Source organism: Phoxinus phoxinus (genome assembly GCF_949152265.1).
Source record: "Phoxinus phoxinus genome assembly, chromosome: 4".
NCBI classification, from domain to species: Eukaryota; Metazoa; Chordata; class Actinopteri; order Cypriniformes; family Leuciscidae; genus Phoxinus; species Phoxinus phoxinus.
Genome location: NC_136879.1, coordinates 33934500 through 33955110, shown reverse-complemented (window position 1 = coordinate 33955110; position 20611 = coordinate 33934500). Strand labels below are relative to the sequence as shown.

General features: G+C 37.4%; 1 protein-coding gene across 3 annotated transcripts in view; it reads right to left on the bottom strand.

Annotated features, from left to right (window-relative positions):
- Positions 1-10629: 10629 nt before the first annotated feature.
- Positions 10630-20611, bottom strand: part of dpf1 (double PHD fingers 1) — a 46549-nt gene continuing 36567 nt past the window's right edge. For 2 of the 3 annotated variants that reach the window (XM_079608887.1, XM_079608889.1), the window contains exons 9-12: positions 13811-13930; positions 13615-13727; positions 13399-13480; positions 10630-12261 (exon numbers count right to left, since the gene is read on the bottom strand). In XM_079608887.1, coding sequence (XP_079465013.1) covers positions 12191-12261; positions 13399-13480; positions 13615-13727; positions 13811-13930 — 386 coding nt within the window. In that variant the 3' untranslated portion in view covers positions 10630-12190. The remainder of the gene's footprint in view (positions 12262-13398; positions 13481-13614; positions 13728-13810; positions 13931-20611) is intronic. The other variant, XM_079608888.1, reaches the window with a different exon arrangement.

Below are 20611 nucleotides of genomic sequence, written 5' to 3'. Positions count from 1 at the left end.
ACTCCCCATGACTGTTAGCATTACAGATAAGAAAGATTAGGCTAGTAGATCCAAATTTAGCAACATTTGGAGTTGGGGAGAGCGGGGCACAAACTAACACTTTTTGACTTTCTCAGTTTGTGTAAATTCACTTGGGGTTCAGAGAATATTTTTTTTCCCACATTAATTTCCCACTAGTACAATTATGTGATTTTGTTTCAATAATACAGTGTATACTTTTGTATTGTTATACCCCGAAAGAATGGAAGTGAAATGTGACAACATGCCCCAATAAAATACAATTATTAACTTTTTCAACTTTACAAAACACAGCTATACAGCACAGTTCAAAACATAATAATAATTAATCATTTCTGAACGTTGACTCTTAGTCTTTATTCACCTTTTTCTCATGGTTTCTCAATAGAATTAATAAAGTATTGAATAGCATACTTATAAATAATAGGGGTTTATTGTAATGCAGTGTTACAACGTGCCCCTCCTGTTTGTCTTCTGCTGGCTAGATCAGCATTAAAGAACTATCTCAACTGTTAAATAATATATATAAGATTAAAATAATATCAGATTTGTCTAGATTTAAATAAACATAAAACAGAGATGAAAAATTAACTTCAGTACTAAATGTACTTTTGATATGGTTAAATAAATGTTCAGTGATATCTTCCAAAGATTTATTTAATTTTGGCGCAATTCTTTCAAAAGTTTCGTCATGCTGGCATGTGTGGAAAGTTTCAAACCTTGCGTTTTTTCCTTGTGTTGTGCCCCGCTTATCACACTAGTTGATAACATAATTAAATAAAGGGTTAAATTAAGCACATTAAATGGTTAGTTCACTCAAAAATGTCATTCTGTCATTTACACACCAAACCGGTGATACTTTCATTCATCCTTTAGGGACCGTGTCTGAAGTTACACGACATCCGTAAACACGATTCTAATAGCATATGAATGACTTCCAGTCATAAAACCAACTGTTAAGTGTTCCTGTATGTGTCAGGTGTGATACACACTTTAGATTTTTGATATTTATTAAAGTAAACTGTCAAATCATGTGTGAAAATTGTTATTTATTTATTTCACTATACCAAAAGGCTTATACACAAAATATAGCCATAATTAATAGCTTATAGCATGTAAAGAGAATGACTTGCAGACATTATTCGACAGTTTACTTTAAAGGGCTGGTAAGATGCCCTTTTCACAAGATCTAAAATAAATATCTGATGTCCCCAGAGTGTGTGTGTGAAGTTTTAGCACAAAATACCCCACAGATATTTTTATATAGCATGTAAAGTTGTCACTTTTTGAGGGTTTGCAAAAACACACCATTTTGTGCCTGGCCCTTTAAATGCAAATGAGCTTCACAGAGGGCGGGGTTTCAAGAACTCATGTGTGTTAGCAGCTGCGATTACCTCAAGCAGACACACTAATGACAGAAACTGTTCTTCCTTTAATGTTAAAACGGAGTCAGACAAAGATGGAGAGACTGAAGAAGAAGTGACAACATGTAGAATGCAACAGGACGTCTCTGAAAGGTTAGTTGATGAATGTATGCTGATGTTTTTTATTTTTTTATTTTACCTTTATTTTACCAGGTAGGCCGATTGAGAACAAATTCTCATTTGCAACGGCGACCTGGCCAAGATAAGGCAAAACATGTGCAAGACAACATGGTGTTACATAATAAATACACAGAACACAAGAGTGCAAATTTACAAATTACAGTGAACACAATAAGACAATATAGGGTCAAAACAGGATAAGATATATGCGAGTCTGTTAAGCAACATAATTAAGACATAGCGAGAGTATTTTAAGATTAAAAATAATTATTTTACTGGATATATAAAATGTATCTTATTAAAATATATCTAACCAATAAGTCAAGAAACTCAGCAAGTATGACAGTAGTGCAGATGAAAAAGTCCACTGTGCAAAGCGGATATAGCATAAAAGAGAAAAAGATTGGAGGCAATTAACAGGTACATAGATCGGTCAGATGTTCAGAAAGGAGTAGTTTAAAAGCAACTGGTGATATGAGTTTTTCAAGTTTTAACGTTTTTTGTAATTCATTCCAGTCATTGGCAGCTGAAAACTGGAATGATTGGCGGCCGAATGTTGTGCAGACTTTCGGGGTGACTAAGGCAATATACCTACTAGATCGTAGACTGCGAGTAGGTACAGCAATAGTAACTAGACAGCTTAAGTACAGCGGGACTTTACCAAGCAAAGACTTGTAAATAAGTTGATACCAATGAGTTAAACGTCGCACAGTTAATGACGGCCAACCAGCTAGTGCATAGAGCTCGCAGTGGTGGGTGTTGTAAGGAGCATTTGTAACAAAACGTATGACGCTATGATAGATAACGTCCAGTTTTTTCAGCAGAACATTTGAGGCAGTTCTATGACATCACCAAAGTCAAACATTGGAATGATAGTCATTTTCACCAAAGCCAGTTTGGCAGCATAAGTAAAAGAGGCCCTGTTGCGGAAAAGAAAGCCAATTCTAGATTTAATTTTAGATCTTAGTTTGTTAATGTGCGGCTGGAAGGAGAGTTAACTATCTTCAATTAGGATATTCTGTCATGGTAATCTATAAATTGCTCGTATAGGAACTGTTGTGAGATGCACACAGAGTGACTTTCGATTGCATGTGAAAAAATGGATGCTAAAGTTTGAGCTGACTCACAAATGTACTCTTATACAGCAACTCTTCCTCTTCTCAACATGGACTGCGTGTTCCCGGGGGTGGGGTTTATGTACATTCTAGTTTGGTGATGTCACTAACCCGGGAGGAATGTTGTGTAGTCCCTACCAGCCGTTTGTTGTAGTCCTTTTCTTTAAAAGCAAATATCTTCCTTTGCTTTGAAGTTTGTGTCATGATCTGGGTGCTTTCTCTGATTCTATCTCACACACACACACACACACACACACACACGCGGTCTAGTAACGCCCATTCACATACTCACACGCTGACCCATTTACGCACATACCTCTTCAATCTACTTTCATGTCTTTCAGCTGATGCTCTTTACCAGTCTTGGCCTATTACTCTCATCACCTGTCCCTCCTTTCTCACTGATTGCTTCCCTATATCCTGGCTCTTCTTTCTATCTGACCTCGCTGGAGTATTGCATTTGCTATTGTGAACTGTATTGTGTCTGACGCTATTTTTGTCCTGTCTCAGTCCTGTCGCATGGACCCGTGTGTGTCGGTATCGAACCCAGTCCAGAGAATCGCTGACCGCCTCGTCTGCCTCCCGGACGCTATCACTCACGGGGAATTCAGCTACGCAGCTCCAGTCTAACAGACCTTAGTTCACCTGTTTGCTTTACGCGCTCCCTGTGTTTCGAACTACCTCGGGTAGTCTTTTGTTTCTTTTGAGGCTGCATATTTGTCAAGACTTGTCAAGCTCTAATTAAAGTGACTGTTTCTCCAAACCTGCTGTGTTTTCCGCTTACCCTCATGACAGTTTGAGCGTTGTAACTTTGCAGATGTTGTTTATGCTCAAACAGCAACATTACACACTAACTAAAGTTAGAAAAGTGAAATCATACTCAACCACCCCTTTAATATCAAAAAAGTAAAAGGTGTGCAATGTGCATTATACTTACACATTTTGTTCTTACACATCAAGCAAGTAGGCTACAGCTGAGCTTCTGTTTCACCTATCAAAGTTTATATGTGAATATAAGCCTAAATTCGATCTGTTAAAGCATCATATAAAGCAATCAAGTCCCTTCAAAACATTTGGACTAATGTCATTTAAAATATCAAAGATGATTGAAAGTCTTACAGGTTTAAACAAAATGATGTATGTATATATGTTTTTTTTTTTAATTCTTTTTTATTATTCTTTTTTTTTTCAGCAAAGGTTGTGTGTCAGTGTGTTTGTTTTCCCATGACTCAAAAGTGACCCTGTGGGAACAGCACTGGTGTCTGCTCTGACCTTGATGTAACCCGAGAAAGGCTCTGATTAACAGATGAATATGTGCTCTTACAACTGCTGCCCTCCAGTTTGTGCTCACTGTTCACATTCTCCGTTGCACAGCAAAGGTAAACCAAGGACAAATACTATATTTTTAATACTGAGCATGTTTATTTCTAACTAAATATATCTAAAGAGATAAGGTTAACAAATGTGCAATGTTATGGAGTGGCTTGGGCTCTAATATCCCCCGGACTTAAACAAGAAATATGACTACAATTTAGTAATAAATCAATGATATAGCCTAAGGGTTGATAAATAAAGGTGTTAGATCATGTTAAACAGTATTATTTTAGTATTAGCCTATTTAAAGCATGGATTCATATTTTAATTTAAGTTTTAGTGTAAGTGTTTGTAATTTAATGTGCTTTTGAGATGTTTTATGGTTACACTTTTTTTGGTAACACTTTATTTTACAGTGTCCTAGTTACATATGCTACATGTACTTACCATAGTAATAACAGTAAATTATGCATAATTACAAGCAACTAACCCTAAACCAAATCCTAATCCTACCCTAACCCTAAAGTAAGTATATGTAATTGCTTAATGTTACTCTTAAACATATAATTACACTGTAACAATGACACATTAAAATGAAGTGTAACCCTCTATTTTACATTATGTGTACTCTAAGAAAGTACTGGGTAATATAAGGTACAGGGGTTAAGGAGGCTAGGTTTAGTGGGAGGATCAGGGTTAGTATCTAGTTTTTGTAATTATTATAATAGTACATACATAGCCTATAATAGAACAGAACTGTAAAATGAAGTGCTACAATTTGTTTTATTGCTATTTAGCTTTCAATTATATTTATTTCCGTTTAGTTTCAGTTAGTTGCAAAAGCCTTTTTTTAAGTTTAAGTTTTTGAACAAATTGTTATATATTTTTTTAATTTCAGCTTTTCTTTTCTTTTTTTATATAACGAAAATGATTTTTGGAAGGTTTTGGATAACAATAACAACACTGAGGTTAAATGACTGGATTGAGTCAATATTATAATTTCCATTATTAATTTCTGGTTAATGCTAGTTAGTGCTTGTCAGAGTAGTACATGTTGTACATTTTGCGACTAACACTAGATGGCAGACTAGTGACAGATTTCAAGTGGCATTAGAACACAGCAGGACCCTGGGCCTCAGATTCCTTCAGAAAATTAAAAAAGCTAGAAAAAAAAGAGTTATGTACAGTTAAAATAAGGCTGTTTAAAGCCTGTATATATACATTAGCATTTCAGCATTCAGTAAAGGCATGTAGAAATATGTGAGTTACATATGAAGCATATTATTATTATTTAAATAGATGTTTTAAACGGTAAAATCTCAAATATTACTGTCTCATAAGTTGGTTTAAGTTCAACCTCACATATATCTTTATAAAATAGTTTTAAGGAACTCTTTGAGACAGGAACTCCTTCATAAAGCCACATATCTATGATTTTCAGACCCATGTTGAACGGGCCAAATCCAAACATCCTCCATCCACTCTCCTCCTCTGTGTCCTTTAAGTCTATGCATTTCAGATTTATTCATACATTTCCAATATATTTATGCATGAGTTCTCTCCACTCACCCCTCCCTTCCTGCACACCCCATCCCATTACTGTAATCCATCACCCCAGCATCATCCGCCATGCAAGCAGCCCCTGAGTTGCCATGGCAACCACCTCAGGCCCCAGCTCTTTGCAGCCGTACTCTTATTGGAAGGAAGGCTCAGGCAGTCTGAGGATGTCTGGTGGATGTGGTAATTGGCTTGGAGTCTCCGATCACCCCCCCCCCCACACACACACACACACACACACACAAACTCAAACACATATGCACGTATAATGCAGCGGAACGCACAGACATTTTTTTATTTTATTTTTAACTGAATGTTATAACCAGAATTCTGATCTTGGTGCAAACGGGTTTACATTTTGTGGTTTGGACAGACGTATTGGAATTCAGATTGTGTTAACCAAAGGAAAATGCTTTTTTTTTTAATGCGGATCAAGATACAGTGCTAAAATAAATCATTAAAATGGAATAAAAATAGTGTCGCAAATAGGCCGTTTACTGGTTAGTTAATTGTGTTTCTCCAAAACAGGCTGGCAGACGGTGCAAATTTCTGTTTTATAATTCACTCTTCCAATTAAAAGCACTGCTTTACAGTACAGCATGTGTGCTAGATTTCATGTCATTTATTAAGATGTAATATTCTTGCTGTAGGAGAGAGAAAAGAAGCCTTATTTTATCTCACAAACAGCTACAGACAGTTGGTTTCCTTGCACCAGAGCAGGAAGCATCTATTGACCAATATGTTAGTCATACACTTTTTCCAGCCTGTCTGCTTTTAATTTTAGTCAAGGTATTTTGCACCAAGACAGTCATCATAATGTCGTTTTTCATGACCATTTTCACAGTTTCTATGAATTTAGAGTCACCATGAAATCAAAATGGACAATTGCAGTATTTACTGTGTTATAAATGTGACCCTGGACCACAAAACCAGTCATAAGTCGCACTGGTATATTTGTGGCAATAGCCAACGATACATTGTATGGGTCAAAATGATTGATTTTTCTTTTATGCCAAAAATCATTAGGATATTAAATAAAGATCATGTACCATGAAGATATTTTGTAAATTTCGTAAATAAATATATATTTGTGAGTGGATGCAGCAAAATCGCGAACATAAATGGCGATTTTCTCAATGTTAAGATTTTTGTTGCACCCTCAGATTTTCAAATAGTTGTATCTCGGCCAAATATTGTCCTATCCTAACAACCATACATCAATGGAAAGCTTATTTATTCAGCTTTCAGATGATGTATACATCTCAAATTCAAAAAATTGTGACTGGTTTGTTGTCCAGGGTCACAAATGATTTTTCCACATACATTATTTCTCTTCTCTTCTCTTCTCTTCTCTTCTCTTCTCTTCTCTTCTCTTCTCTTCTCTTCTCTGATGACGTGTTTAATGGCATGAGGGCGGGACAACCTGTCACTCACATGAGATCGACCAATAGCAAACCACAACCATCTTAAACCAAAATCAAGTCCTACCCTACATTTGTTTTCTTGTCACATTTGGGAACAGAAGACTATCATAACATCTGTTTAATTCCATACTTTAAAGGAATAGTTCACCCAAAAAGGAAAATTCTCTCATAATTTACTCACCCTCAAGCCATCCTAGGTGTAAAGAGTTATATTAAATAATATCCTTGCTCGTCCTAGCTTTGTAATGACATTGAATGGAGTTTTTGAAGCTCCAAAAAGCACTTCCATCCATCATAAAAGTAATCCATATGACTTCAGTGGGTTAATGCCTTCTAAAGCGAAGCAATGGGTTTTTTGTAAGAAAAATATCCATATTTAACGGCCGTACGTGCGTTCACGAGAGAGTGACCTCTGACCCGACGTTTGACGTATAGGCGTAGCTTAAGCTTAAATCAGGAATTCATTGCACTTTATCTTTATTTTTATTTAACACAACACTACATTCATATTAACTTATTAACTTATTGCTCATAATGTCTCCGTTTGTCCTTGTATTGTGTTTTTGTCCTCGTTTTCTTTGTTTTTTTCTGTTTTACTGTGTGTTGCCTGCATGGAGAAGACCAATCCAAATTCCTAGTATCTGTATACATGGCGAATAAAGTTGAATTGAATTGAATTATGTGAAAATAGACGCCTCTCACGAAAACCATATAACTCTCTTGTTCTCTTCTCATGCATACGGCCATTGCTGGAAGCCAGTGATTATAGTTTATAATGTTTGAAATATGAATATGGATATTTTTCTTACAAAAACCCATCGCTTCACTTCAGAAGGCTGAAATCAGATGGGTTTCTTTTATGATGGACGGATTTTTGGAGCTTCAAAAACTCGGGCACTATTCAATGCCATTATTACAAAGCTGGGAAAAGCCAGGGTATTATTTATTATAGCTCTGATTGTGTTTGGTTGAAATAAGTAAGTCATATACACCGAGGACGGCTTGAAGGTGAGTAAATTATTGGGTGAATTATTCCTTTAAATTCTGTATTTCAGCGCTGCTCCGCTGGAAACATCACAGAAGACAAAATCTGATAATGGTACAATTTTTTTTTTATTTCCTGCTTGTCAAAATGGACAGAAATAAAAGAAAGGACATTCTTTAAAGTGGATCACTGAGCAGCAGTCATCAGAGATGCTCAGTTCCATGAGGAGCACCCATTTCAAGTTCGATGAAAACAAATGTACAACTCAGTCCTGAGTCAGAACACGCTTCTTTTCTCCATAACGTCTGTTTTATTTTTCTATGGACAGTTACAAGAAAGTAAAACACTCACGCATCCTCTCGCACAAGAGAATTTGTGTGTGGGTGTTTGTGGGGGAATAAAAAAAAAACTGCAAGCGAAGATCACAGCACAACAATATACAGGTAGAGAAGACCCTGTGAAATCAGCGAGACAGATTAAAGACAAATAGAGCACAGATCCCAACCCAAGCAGGACAGAGGACACAGTGGTCCGCGTTGAAATGTAGCAGCTCACCATTTTAACAATCTGGTTAAGCCTTGTGTACCCCTTAACCATCCTCCCACATAATGCCACTCATGCTCTCACATTACTAAGAATACAATCACATCATTATGACTCCGCCCCTCGTCAATAAAGGCCTGTGAACTAACAAAATATTTTCATACAAACCAATCACGGACCCTCTTTCAAAATCTGGGGGACATGAAAACAGCTTGACAATCGTTTGTAGTTCTAGAAAATACTACAGAACATGAAGGTTAGTTTCTAACCAAAAATCTCACCAAGGCAGACAAAATCAGAATATATTTCCCCCTCTTAATACTGTTAAAAGTGAATTGTGTCATTTCACTACTGAAAACATTATAAAAAAGGGTTTCAAAGCCCTTCCATCTGCTATTGGTCACACAGGTAGATAGCTCCGCCTCCAAACGCTTGCTATTGGTTGAGCCAGTGTTGCTATGCCAGGCCGCTCAAACAAACAATGTTTTGAAAACACCACAAAGCCACAGTGTTTTGGCTTCAGGAACTGAGAGGGAAAGAATCAACACATTCCATGTGTAATTCTTGTGTGTTATCAATATCAGAACATGCAAAATGCATCTATAATTTTGTCTCTGGTGTAATTGCTTTAATTAAAATGCTCTTACAGTGCCCTCGTCCAAAGAAATCCCACAGACTGTGCAAAATAGTCATAAGTAAAAAAAGAACAACAGGGGGGTTGGCTGAACAAAGACGTTGATATATCAAAATGTGAAATCAAGACTATTTCTACTGAAGACTAAACATTTCTACAACTCTTTTAAAAAGAATTGAAAAGATTTACATATATGGAGTCAGAGTTACCAGTGGTGTAGTGCTCATTAAAACCATAAATTGGAAAATTATACAAAAATAGAAATAACCCAATAACATGGATTAATATTTCACTGACAGCGTAGAAAAGGCTGTTTTCACATTTCGATGAATTACAGCACATAAGACATTTTCACTTGAGTCTATAACACGGACTGATTCTGGAAAGACAGAGCACTTATCTATTTACAGCAAACGTCTCGCAACTTAAAGCTCAAGGACTCGGTGTGGAGAAAATGGCAGGCAGTCTTTTCAGTTAGGCCACGGATAAGAGGGGACTTTGGGTTTAAAACAGTCACCTCAGCACAATCGCACACACGCACACATGCTGCCGTCCCCATAACACTCCTCTGGATTTAGCTTGACATTTTTTCTTCTTTTAAGCAGGCTGCAGTAGCACGTCTCAGAACACAAAGCAGACTTACAGATAGTAAAGAGCTCATTCTACAAAAGAGGCGCACAATTTTTCTTGTCACAAAAAAGGAAAAATGCCCCTCCAAAGAGACTGGGGGGGATGGAAAGGAGTCTCCAAAGCTGGTCTTCAGTTTGTCCAGGAAATCAAAATGGAGAGTTTGCAGTGGCAGCTGAAAACGTCAGAATTTCACAAACTCCTCCCCCTTTTTAAAACACCCCACCCACTGCAGTCTCCGCCCATTTCCGCATTGTGTCGTTTACAGTTTCGAAGTTCCACGAGAGTTTGAAAAGCGCACATACATACCGACGCAACTTCCCCAGAGAGGGTCACAAACACAAAAACATTATTGCAGAATAAGTGTGCTTTCTTCGATTTTTTGTCCTTAAATTATTTAAAAACGATACTATTACAACATGCAAGCAAGTCATCATAAAAAAGACAACAATCAACCGTTTAACGCCCTGTTTTTAAAACAAGGACAGACGTTGCTCGATAAATATACACTCTTATAAACGCACCCTGGCTGAGAGGGAATTTTATGTTGGCTTGTTGAGAATAGGAAGAGGAGGTGGGGATCATGTTGGAAGTACGGAATTAATCAGCTGATTTTAGAAATCTACTTTTCTTTCTTTTCTTTTTTCACACAGAGCAAGTTTGACTCTGGTTGAAAGACATGCACCTCGGACTTTCTTAATAAAGGGATCTTTCTATGCATGAAAACTGTTTGCAGCATTACGACTTCCCTTGGGCATAAGACTTGATATTCCAGAATTTTCCAGATTCAATACAAGTTCAGCAGCATTTGTGGTATAATGTTGATTGCCACACAAAAAAAAAATTCTACCTGTCCCTTGTTTTCTTTAAAAAAAGAAAAAAAAGAAATTGCGGAAGCGGCGAATCCCTGAGAATGGAAGTGAATGGGGCCAATTTTAGAAGATTTAAAAGCAGAAATGTGAAGTTTATCATTATATAAAAGGACTTATATTAACTTTCTGTAAAAACTTGTGTTGTTGTTTTATTGTTTTTTGGCTTAACATCGTCATGGCAACAAAGTTACTAAATTAGACAACTTTACACAGAAAAGGTCAGTAAGTGATTTTCTTTTCACACTAAAATCATGTTAACAACTTTTGCATCTTGTGGCTATACTTTTGAAATAATGAGTAATTTAGTGTTTACGGATTGGCCCCATTCATTTCCACTGTAAGTGTGAGGAATAGATTTTTCAATCCCGCTCCTGCAAACAATTTTTTTTGTCCTGCTCACACCTCAACTTTCACGTTTTGTCCCGCACCCATCGCAAAAGCCTGCAGGAGGAGGTCTAGACAGATTTATCAGTCTCAGTCCAGTGTCATAGGCATTTTTTTCCCAATTCCCACCAATTCTATGCTTCAGATCTCAGGTGCCAGACTTGTGCAAGTTGCATGTTGGCATTTGTCGCAGCAGGCAAAAGGAATTTGCTCTACGCTGTTTCATTTGTTCATTCTCGCATACAATCGAAAAAATAGGCTATATGAGAATATCCAACTCTGCATCTATCAATTGTTGAAGTTTTTTTTTTTTTGCGCAATAGACGAATAAAACATTCTGTAACTTAAAAACATAAAATAAATTTGAGTAACTATCACTTCTATGTCTCTTTGCGTTAGGTCCCGCAATTAAGTTAAATTAAATTAAATTAAGTATATGTTTTGTGGTTATCAACTTTATTCTACAAGTGCTTGTATTGAACCTGCAATATTCCTTTTAACACAGACTGTGTTCATGATATATCACCTTTTTTTGTAATGTGTTGCAAGAACCAAAAGTTGTATCCTCAAGGGATATTAATTATTGAAGAATTCATTCATCTCTACAACAGAAGTCTAATTACAGCTAGAATAAGGCCAAATTTAATGACTAAACATGATCTCATTATGTGCTGGTGTCTGCTCCTGAAGAATATACAGAGAAAAAAAAAGAATCAATGGCACGTTGATACCATCTCTCACCAGAGCTAAACAAACCAGAAGCTGCGGTGAGATCAAGTGGCGCTCGTCCCATCTTCAGTTGGTGCGTCATCTAATGATGTCACAGAGACTCCTCCCACTGACATGCCCCCCTCAGATTCGTGCAAAATGTCTCCTCAGCGACAAACCGTTTGGCACTGTCTAGCCAAGATGGAGTCAGACAAGAAGAAGACCTCTCTGATCATTGAAGGAAAGAACTCTTTGGAGGGACTGACGAGGAAAGGTCTGCTTGAGTCCCAATTCAATTGACATACAAAAATGTTAGTCGCACCCTACGTTTTCCTTGCTGTCACCATACAGGCAATGGGCAGATGAAAGTTGTTCTCTTCTGGTGGATGTTGGGGGAGTCTCTTTGGATCTGTGATGATGGGATAGAGTAGGATGAGACCGCTAGGGTGAAGTAGGGCACGGAGATTAGGTTAGTGTGATGTAGGCGGACGCTTTTTCCTTTAGCTGGCGCAGACACAGATGGCAACTCCAGCTCCCTGCAAAGGAAGAGACACAAATGTTGTTTTAAATTGAAGCGTTTAATATTTGGCCAAAGTTAGACATAGCACTTTAAGTAGCGGTTCTTGTACACTGCAAAAATGTATTGTTTATCAGTATTTTTTCATCTTTTTTTCCAGAGAGTATATCGTCACTGTCAGACAGAAATCTCCATATTTAATTTTTTTGCATAAATCATTACCATTGGTTACTCTTTACAGATGTCTGTGGGTTTTGCAAATATTGAACTAATGATAAGTCTTTTAAAAAGCTTGTGACTAAACCTTCACTGGATTTAGTCTAGAATTTGTTCTCATTTATAGATAATACTGTTTTAAATAGGCTGTGCGAAGCACTTGATCTTTAAAAACATACGATTTTGGCCAAATGACAGAAGAAACATAGCAGTTATCTTTATAACTGGTAAATTGAAGAAAATGTAATGTGCTGCACTTTGTCCACTAATGGTGGACAAAACACAAACATGTCCAAAATTCTCAAACAAGTGCTGGTCAAAAACCTTGTAACTCCATTTGACCTTGATTTTGGTCAAATGTTAATAATATAATGACACAAGTGTCTGACCACATATAAAGCCACAATATCAACTTTGGAAACACAGTGTTTAATTATTTAAAAAGCACAGTGTTTTTTCCATTTCCTGAAAAGTAGCGTTTGTGGAAAATACGAGGTTTCCACCCAACAAACTTGTGTAACAAAATGTGCAAGAGTAAAGTGCTTAAAACTAGAAAAAACAATCTGACCTAAAATATATACCAAATATTAATATTTGGTAACATTTTGAAATAGCACTTTTAAGTAGCAGTTTTCCATTAGCAAGTTAAATTGTATTATTAATAAAAATAAAAATACTTATATATTTTTTTTATATATGTGTATGCTTAATATATACTTTAATATATATTACCTTATAAATTATATACTTATATATTTACAAAATAAATACAAAATTATTATCTCATGCTATAATAATTTTGCTTCTGACGTAAATGTCTCTTGCTTTAAGGATGTTTAGATTTTTACTGAAAGATAATACAAAAATACTGATTAATAATAAGATTTTTTTTTTTTGCAGTGCACTTAAAACACCTAAATGTAAAACGCATAGCACATACCCTCCGGAGGCTCCGACATAGGGGGGCTTAGACAATACATATGATACCCTCTGTCACAATCATCACAGAATAAAAGCTGATCCTGTAAAAATAATGCAAGTTGATCCTTGTATGCACATGTCCCCAAAGACTAGCGCTGGGGGCTTGGATTAAACACTTCTCAAACACAACAAATATTGCACAGGACAAGAAAGTTGCTTCGATCAGTTGACTTACATCGTTCTCTGATGTCCCACACAGGCTGCATGATTTGCACTCGATGCACTGCCAGCGGTAGGTCCTCACCGCCGCCGTCATGTTGACGGTGAACTGCAGGCACGACGGATGACCTGCAACAACCGAAAAGAAGGTAATATGTTGAGAAATTAATAAATCCCATTTCCGAGCTGAGCTTACACGGGTTAGGTCGCACCTGATCGGCCGCAGTCCGCACAGGAAATTAGATCTTCAGGACAGCCTGTTTTCTTGGAGCCTCCTAGACAGAAGTCACAGTAGCCGTTTGGGATGACGGAACCATCAGCTGCTTTTTTGGCTGCAAAGAGAAGAGATAAATTTAAACGAAACGAAAGAAGTTAAGATTATAATTAAATAATGCATTAGGTAACTAACAATGTTTGTTTGGCATGGACATGGATATGACAGTGTTGATATGTTTGGTCTCAGAAGAAATAGATCTGCTATGCTGCTGCTGTTGGTTATTGCTGCTGCAGAGCAAGTACAAGACTTACTACTGCCAATACACACACGACACGCTGCTGTGAGCAAGACATGCCGCTGCTGTACAATAGCATTCATGAATTACCCGTGGCAGATCTATACAGGTGGAGCTGGGGAAGGTGGAGGATTACTGAAAGCTCGCTGCAAACAGCTACGCAGACACTGACCAAGTATGTGAAAGTTGAGAAGCAAGCTCATTGGCTGCTGATATAGCAGGAACCAATCAGATGTGCCCTATAGAGAATGATGTGATTGCAAGCATATTGAGTTAAGGTCCTATTAGCCTGCTGCGATATCTAGAGTTTCACGACAGAACTTTGTATTAGAGAATGCATACATTAACCTACACTACCATTCAAACATTTGGGATCAGTACGATTTTTTTTTTTTTTTAATGAATACTTTTATTCAGAAAACTGTAAACTGTGTTTATAACTGTGACTGTAAAGACAAAATTACAAAAAGACAAAAAAATGCTGTTCTTTTGAATTTTGTATTTATCAAAGAATTCTGAAAGAATTTATCATGGTTTCCACAAAATATTAAGCAGCACAACTGTTTCTTGGGCAGCGAATCAGCACATTAGAATGATTTCAGAAGGATCATGTGACACTTAAGTATGGGGTTATTATTGTTGCAATATTCCAAATAAATAGATTAATATTCACAAATAAATGTAAAGAGATTCACAAAAATGTATCGAATGCACAAATGAATAGATTAAGATCCACAAATAAATGTAAAGAGTTTCACAAAAAATTATAAAATTCACAAATAAATAAAATGAGATTTGCAAATAAATAAAATATTTACAAATGTTTTCTTATTTTACAAACACAACTCTGCCTGGCATTTATTTGTGAATCGGTTCCTGTGCATTTGTAAATCGCTGCACACATTTGTGAATCGGTTCCTGTGCATTTGTAAATCGCTGCACACATTTGTGAATCGGTTCCTGTGCATTTGTGAATCCCCTCACGCATTTGTGGATTTTGAAACACTTCTAGCGCAGACGTGCAGAGAAATCCACAAATAGGTGGACTCCACCCACCGCCTACTCAAGCCAATCAGATAACGGCCACATCGAGCTGGCCAATCGTAGCACGTTATCGCTTCAACCAATCACGTTAGGCTTTACGCTCGGGGCGGGAAGTGGGAACTGACTGATTCTTGCATCAATGAAAGGAGCACTGGAGCGCAGTAGTAGCGCTGAACTGTGTGTGGTAAAAACACTCTGTTTTCAAAAGATTGTTGGAGTTTAAGGCCTCTTTATATTTCCATCAGGATACACTCAGGGAATTATGATAATCAGAGATCCCGAGCATCATGAACAGTCTCTACACCGGCAAGAGGCGCGTCACAGCGCGTCAAAAGCAAATAGGCACTGTCTGTTCACTGCTGCCGCTGCAGTTTAAATAATGTAAAACTAGCATGTTTGAAATGTTAACACACATTCCCTATGTGACGTCTGCTTAGCTTTATATGCATAATCGTGCTCTTAACGGCTCTGATCGTAGCCTGCTTATTGACTAGTGCTGGTTAAATCATATCGTGATAGTGTAGGCCTACTGGACGCGGGGCATTCATTGATAGTAAACGGATGCCCGCACTTCTGATGTAGCGGCTACTTCACGCAATTAGGACAAATGTTTTTGTATTTATACATTTGGGCTTATATTTGGTATTCTACATTACATTTATTTATATCCTATTGCTATTTGTCACTGCGATTGTGCTTTAAAAGGCAAAATCGTATAGTGTCATGCATCGTGCCTACCCTGTGCGAGGCAATCTACACTGGGCAAAAACATTTGTCCTAATTGCGTGAAGTAGCCGCTACATCAGAAGTGCGGACATCCGTTTACTATCAATGAATGCCCCGCGTCCAGTACACTATCACGATATGATTTAACCAGCACTAGTCAATAAGCAGGCTACGATCAGAGCCGTTAAGAGCACGTTTATGCATATAAAGCTAAGCAGACGTCACATAGGGAATGTGTGTTAACATTTCAAACATGCTAGTTTTACATTATTTAAACTGCAGCGGCAGCAGTGAACAGACAGTGCCTATTTGCTTTTGACGCGCTGTGACGCGCCTCTTGCCGGTGTAGAGACTGTTCATGATGCTCGGGATCTCTGATTATCATAATTCCCTGAGTGTATCCTGATGGAAATATAAAGAGGCCTTAAACTCCAACAATCTTTTGAAAACAGAGTGTTTTTACCACACACAGTTCAGCGCTACTACTGCGCTCCAGTGCTCCTTTCATTGATGCAAGAATCAGTCAGTTCCCACTTCCCGCCCCGAGCGTAAAGCCTAACGTGATTGGTTGAAGCGATAACGTGCTACGATTGGCCAGCTCGATGTGGCCGTTATCTGATTGGCTTGAGTAGGCGGTGGGTGGAGTCCACCTATTTGTGGATTTCTCTGCACGTCTGCGCTAGAAGTGTTTCAAAATCCACAAATGCGTGAGGGGATTCACAAATGCACAGGAACCGATTCACAAATGTGTGCAGCGATTTACAAATGCACAGGAACCGATTCACAAATAAATGCCAGGCAGAGTTGTGTTTGTAAAATAAGAAAACATTTGTAAATATTTTATTTATTTGCAAATCTCATTTTATTTATTTGTGAATTTTATAATTTTTTGTGAAACTCTTTACATTTATTTGTGGATCTTAATCTATTCATTTGTGCATTCGATACATTTTTGTGAATCTCTTTACATTTATTTGTGAATATTAATCTATTTATTTGGAATATTGCAACAATAATAACCCCATACTTAAGACTGGAGTAATAATGTCATCACAGGAATAAAGTACATTTTAAAATATATTAAGATATATTCAGATGAAAAACTGTTTTACTGTATTTCAAATAAACACAGCCTTTGTGAGCAGAAGAGACTTCCTTCAAAAACATAAAAAGAAACAGTAAAAAAAATGACTTTACACAATTATTTTAAACTTTTGCTGTAAGTAGGTAAATAAATGCTGTAAAATATTGTTCATTGTTAGGATGAATTAAACATTATTGTAAAGTGTTACAAAAAAGAAAAAATGCCACATTATTAAATGTTTTTGAAGAAAAGTCATGTTGGATGTAGGATTTTAAGATGTTGTGGATGCTCGCTATGCAGCTCATTGTTACATGGTTGCTTGCTAGGGTGTTCTTTGTAGTTTCTAAAGGGCCTTTTAAAGTACACTACTTGGCAGTGGGTGTACAAAGATGTGTTTGGTGCATGCGCACTAACTATTGGATTTAAAGTGCTCAAATCACTCGCATATGTGTAGCGTAAGCGTGGACACAAAAATCGGGCAGGACGGTGTGCGTACATGTCCGCGGACGCTTCTGATGACGAAAATGACCTCGCGTGGACGGCCAAAGTATACTCTGGGCTTAGGCTGTTGCCACCCCGAGTCACTATGATATTCTGTTTCTGTCTCTAGTGTGTTTTCTGTCCATATGTTTCCTTTCGCAGTGGTATACGGGCCTGCTGAAGCCTGCAGTCTGAGAGGAGGGAGGGGGACACGCTCTCCGCTGGGAGAACTGGAGGTCTGTTTAATATTGTCACAGGAAGAGAGGAAACTGCTGCGGAGAGAAACAAATACACAGCAGGAGACTGGTGTATATAATTAACAAGGAAGACAAGGATGTCTCTGTGTAGATCAGTTTGAATTCATGGCTGAACAGGTCTGTCTTTCAGCGGGTTGAATTAAATGCAACACAGTGCGACTAGTGAAGGGTTGAGCACATATATAGTGGAAATAAGCATATGTGCTACTGTAAATCGCGCACACACACACACACACACACACACACACACACTGATGGTGTGTGCAGCTCTGTGGGGTGATTTGGAGAGATCTGGCCCTCTCCAGCGAGGTCATTAATCCACTCCATCCTCCAGAGATCCTATCAGTGGGGGAGGGAGCATGAGCGAGCGGAGGGAATATGTGCTGTTTTATTCCCTAATCTCCAGAGAGAAGAGAGAGAGAATGGACCAGGATAAGATAAGAGACAGAGGACGTATTTAAAAACAAAAAAAACATTGCAGATGAAAAAGTGGTCGCAACAAACTCCACAGAGCACACGTTACACATGCAAAGTTGAGCGGGGAGGACAACAACAACCCGGCAAGAACTGCATTGAAGCGGTTGGTAAATCAAGACTTAGGCACACTAGACCAGCGCATGTAGTCTGAGAGGCGGCATTGTGTTGTGTGCAGCTGCAGCAGTGGATACCAGCAGCATTCGAGGCAGGACTGAACCGTCACACAGTGTGCTCTGGAGCTGTCCGTGGTGCTGATGGGGAAATCTGGAGGCACTGAGACCATCTGCAGGCCTCTATTTCACTATCATGAAGTTCAAATAGTATCAAAACATCTCACTAATGGACAGGGCAATGCACAGTTATGCAAACAAATACATACACTAAAAAAATGTTTTATTTAAATGCTTGTTTGCATTTGTACTCTGCATGTACAAAATACATGTGGATTTTTTTTAGAGACATCCACAAAAATGGCAAAATATTGCTTCAAATGAGAATCTTGGAAGCATTCCACTAATATTAAGAATAATTATTATTATTTCTAAAACATATGTATAAGTGATACTCTTTATTTTAAACGTTTATTTGTGACAAATATAATAATAATAACAATTATTATTATTATTATTTCTTAAACGTATGAACAAATGGATAATGTTTTTTTAATTTTTTTATTTATGACCAATATAATAATAATAATAATTAGTATTATTATCATTATTCTTATTATTTCTAAAACATATGGACAGGTGGATACTGTTTATTTTAATAGTTTATTTATAATAATAATAATTTGTTATATCTCTATAAACTAATTGTTCAAAAAAAAAAATCATACATTAATAATACACATTCAATTAAAAACATATCCTGGGAACATTCCTTGTACTTTGATCATGCAAATTTGTATTTGCAACCAGTTCTTCTAAATGGCTGTAAAAGCACCTGTCTCATGAATGATAATATGCTGCTAATATACATGTGTTCAATTTTTTTTAATTAACACATTTGACACATGATCATACCATTTCATGATCTTTTAAACAAAATACAGTTCATTTTTCAGCAGCTGCTGTTTCTGTGAACTGATCTGATATCTGTGTACCCTGGCTCCCAGAAATTGAGTCCATACAGCCAATCAGATTGAAGCATTGTGTTTTTGTATGCGACCAGATGGTCAGTCAATGGTTCATTGGCCTGAAGCTGAGACTAGCACACAACAAGCAACCGGTTCACACTTGCATGCAACTCAGTTAAATAATCAGAGTGTAAAAATAGTAAACGCTAGATAAATAGAGAACAAAAGGGTCGGAATGTAAGTTATAAGGATAATTATACAGACAGCTGGACAGTTCAGCGAAAATAAGTAGTGTACTCAAAGCTTCTCATTCACACTGCATAATTAGAGCATGTCAACTGGTGAAGGAGTGAACTGCACTCCAGAAAGCAGCGCTACAATCTGCCTTGCACAAATATTGGCTGTAGGATATGACATGAGGGTGAATAGATGACTGAATATTCATTTTTGGGTTTAAGAATGCAGAATGCACTTATTCATTTGACAAAATGTAATATTGATAAATAAGAAGGATGAACTTGACAGCAGCAGATATTCTTCTAAAGTTATTTGAGATTCTTCTAAGAATCTGCTTTCTTAGACATTCTGCTTTCCAACAGTTCTTATATAGAAATGAAAGGTTGTGAAAGAAATCTATTCTTTTGTCCGTCTGTCTTTTATGATTCTCTCATAGTCCCTGTGGAGCGCATGCATATGTACGTGCAGAAGCACTAACACTATCCTGCGGTCTCACGTCATGTACAAAACACACATACAGTATATTGCATATATGTGTGAAATAAAGGCTTAAATACAAGATTTGAAATAGTATAGTGTGAATCAGCAGTTTCTAACATGGCTGTATGTGAGAGTGGGTCTGCCCTGTCGTCTGCCTGACTCAAGCAAAAGCCTATCAATGATTAAAAGCCTGCAGTCGCGTTTAAGGTGTAGTGTTCGGATGTCAGCCACAGGCAATCAATCCTGCTTTCTCATACATGTGAGACACACACACACACACACACACACACACACACACACACACACACACACACAAAGATGCGAGGAGAGAGAGAGAGAGAGAGAGAGAGAGAGAGAGAGCTCTATTCCAAAATCTAGTGAGCTGCCTCCATAGGCGGCATGTTAAGGCTTCATAAGGCGCCCCCCACGCAAAGGCTGTTCCAAAAGGTACAAGGCAACTTAATTATGATGCCTTCAAGATAGGCCTACCTCATTTCACATGTATCCATTGTGGAAAAGGAAATCCCAGAATGAGAGAAGGGGATATTTATAGTTCTAGACAAAATGAATTCATTTGTAATGACAAACACAAAGAACATTTGAGTTATTTTAATATAGGCCTAATATAATATAATATA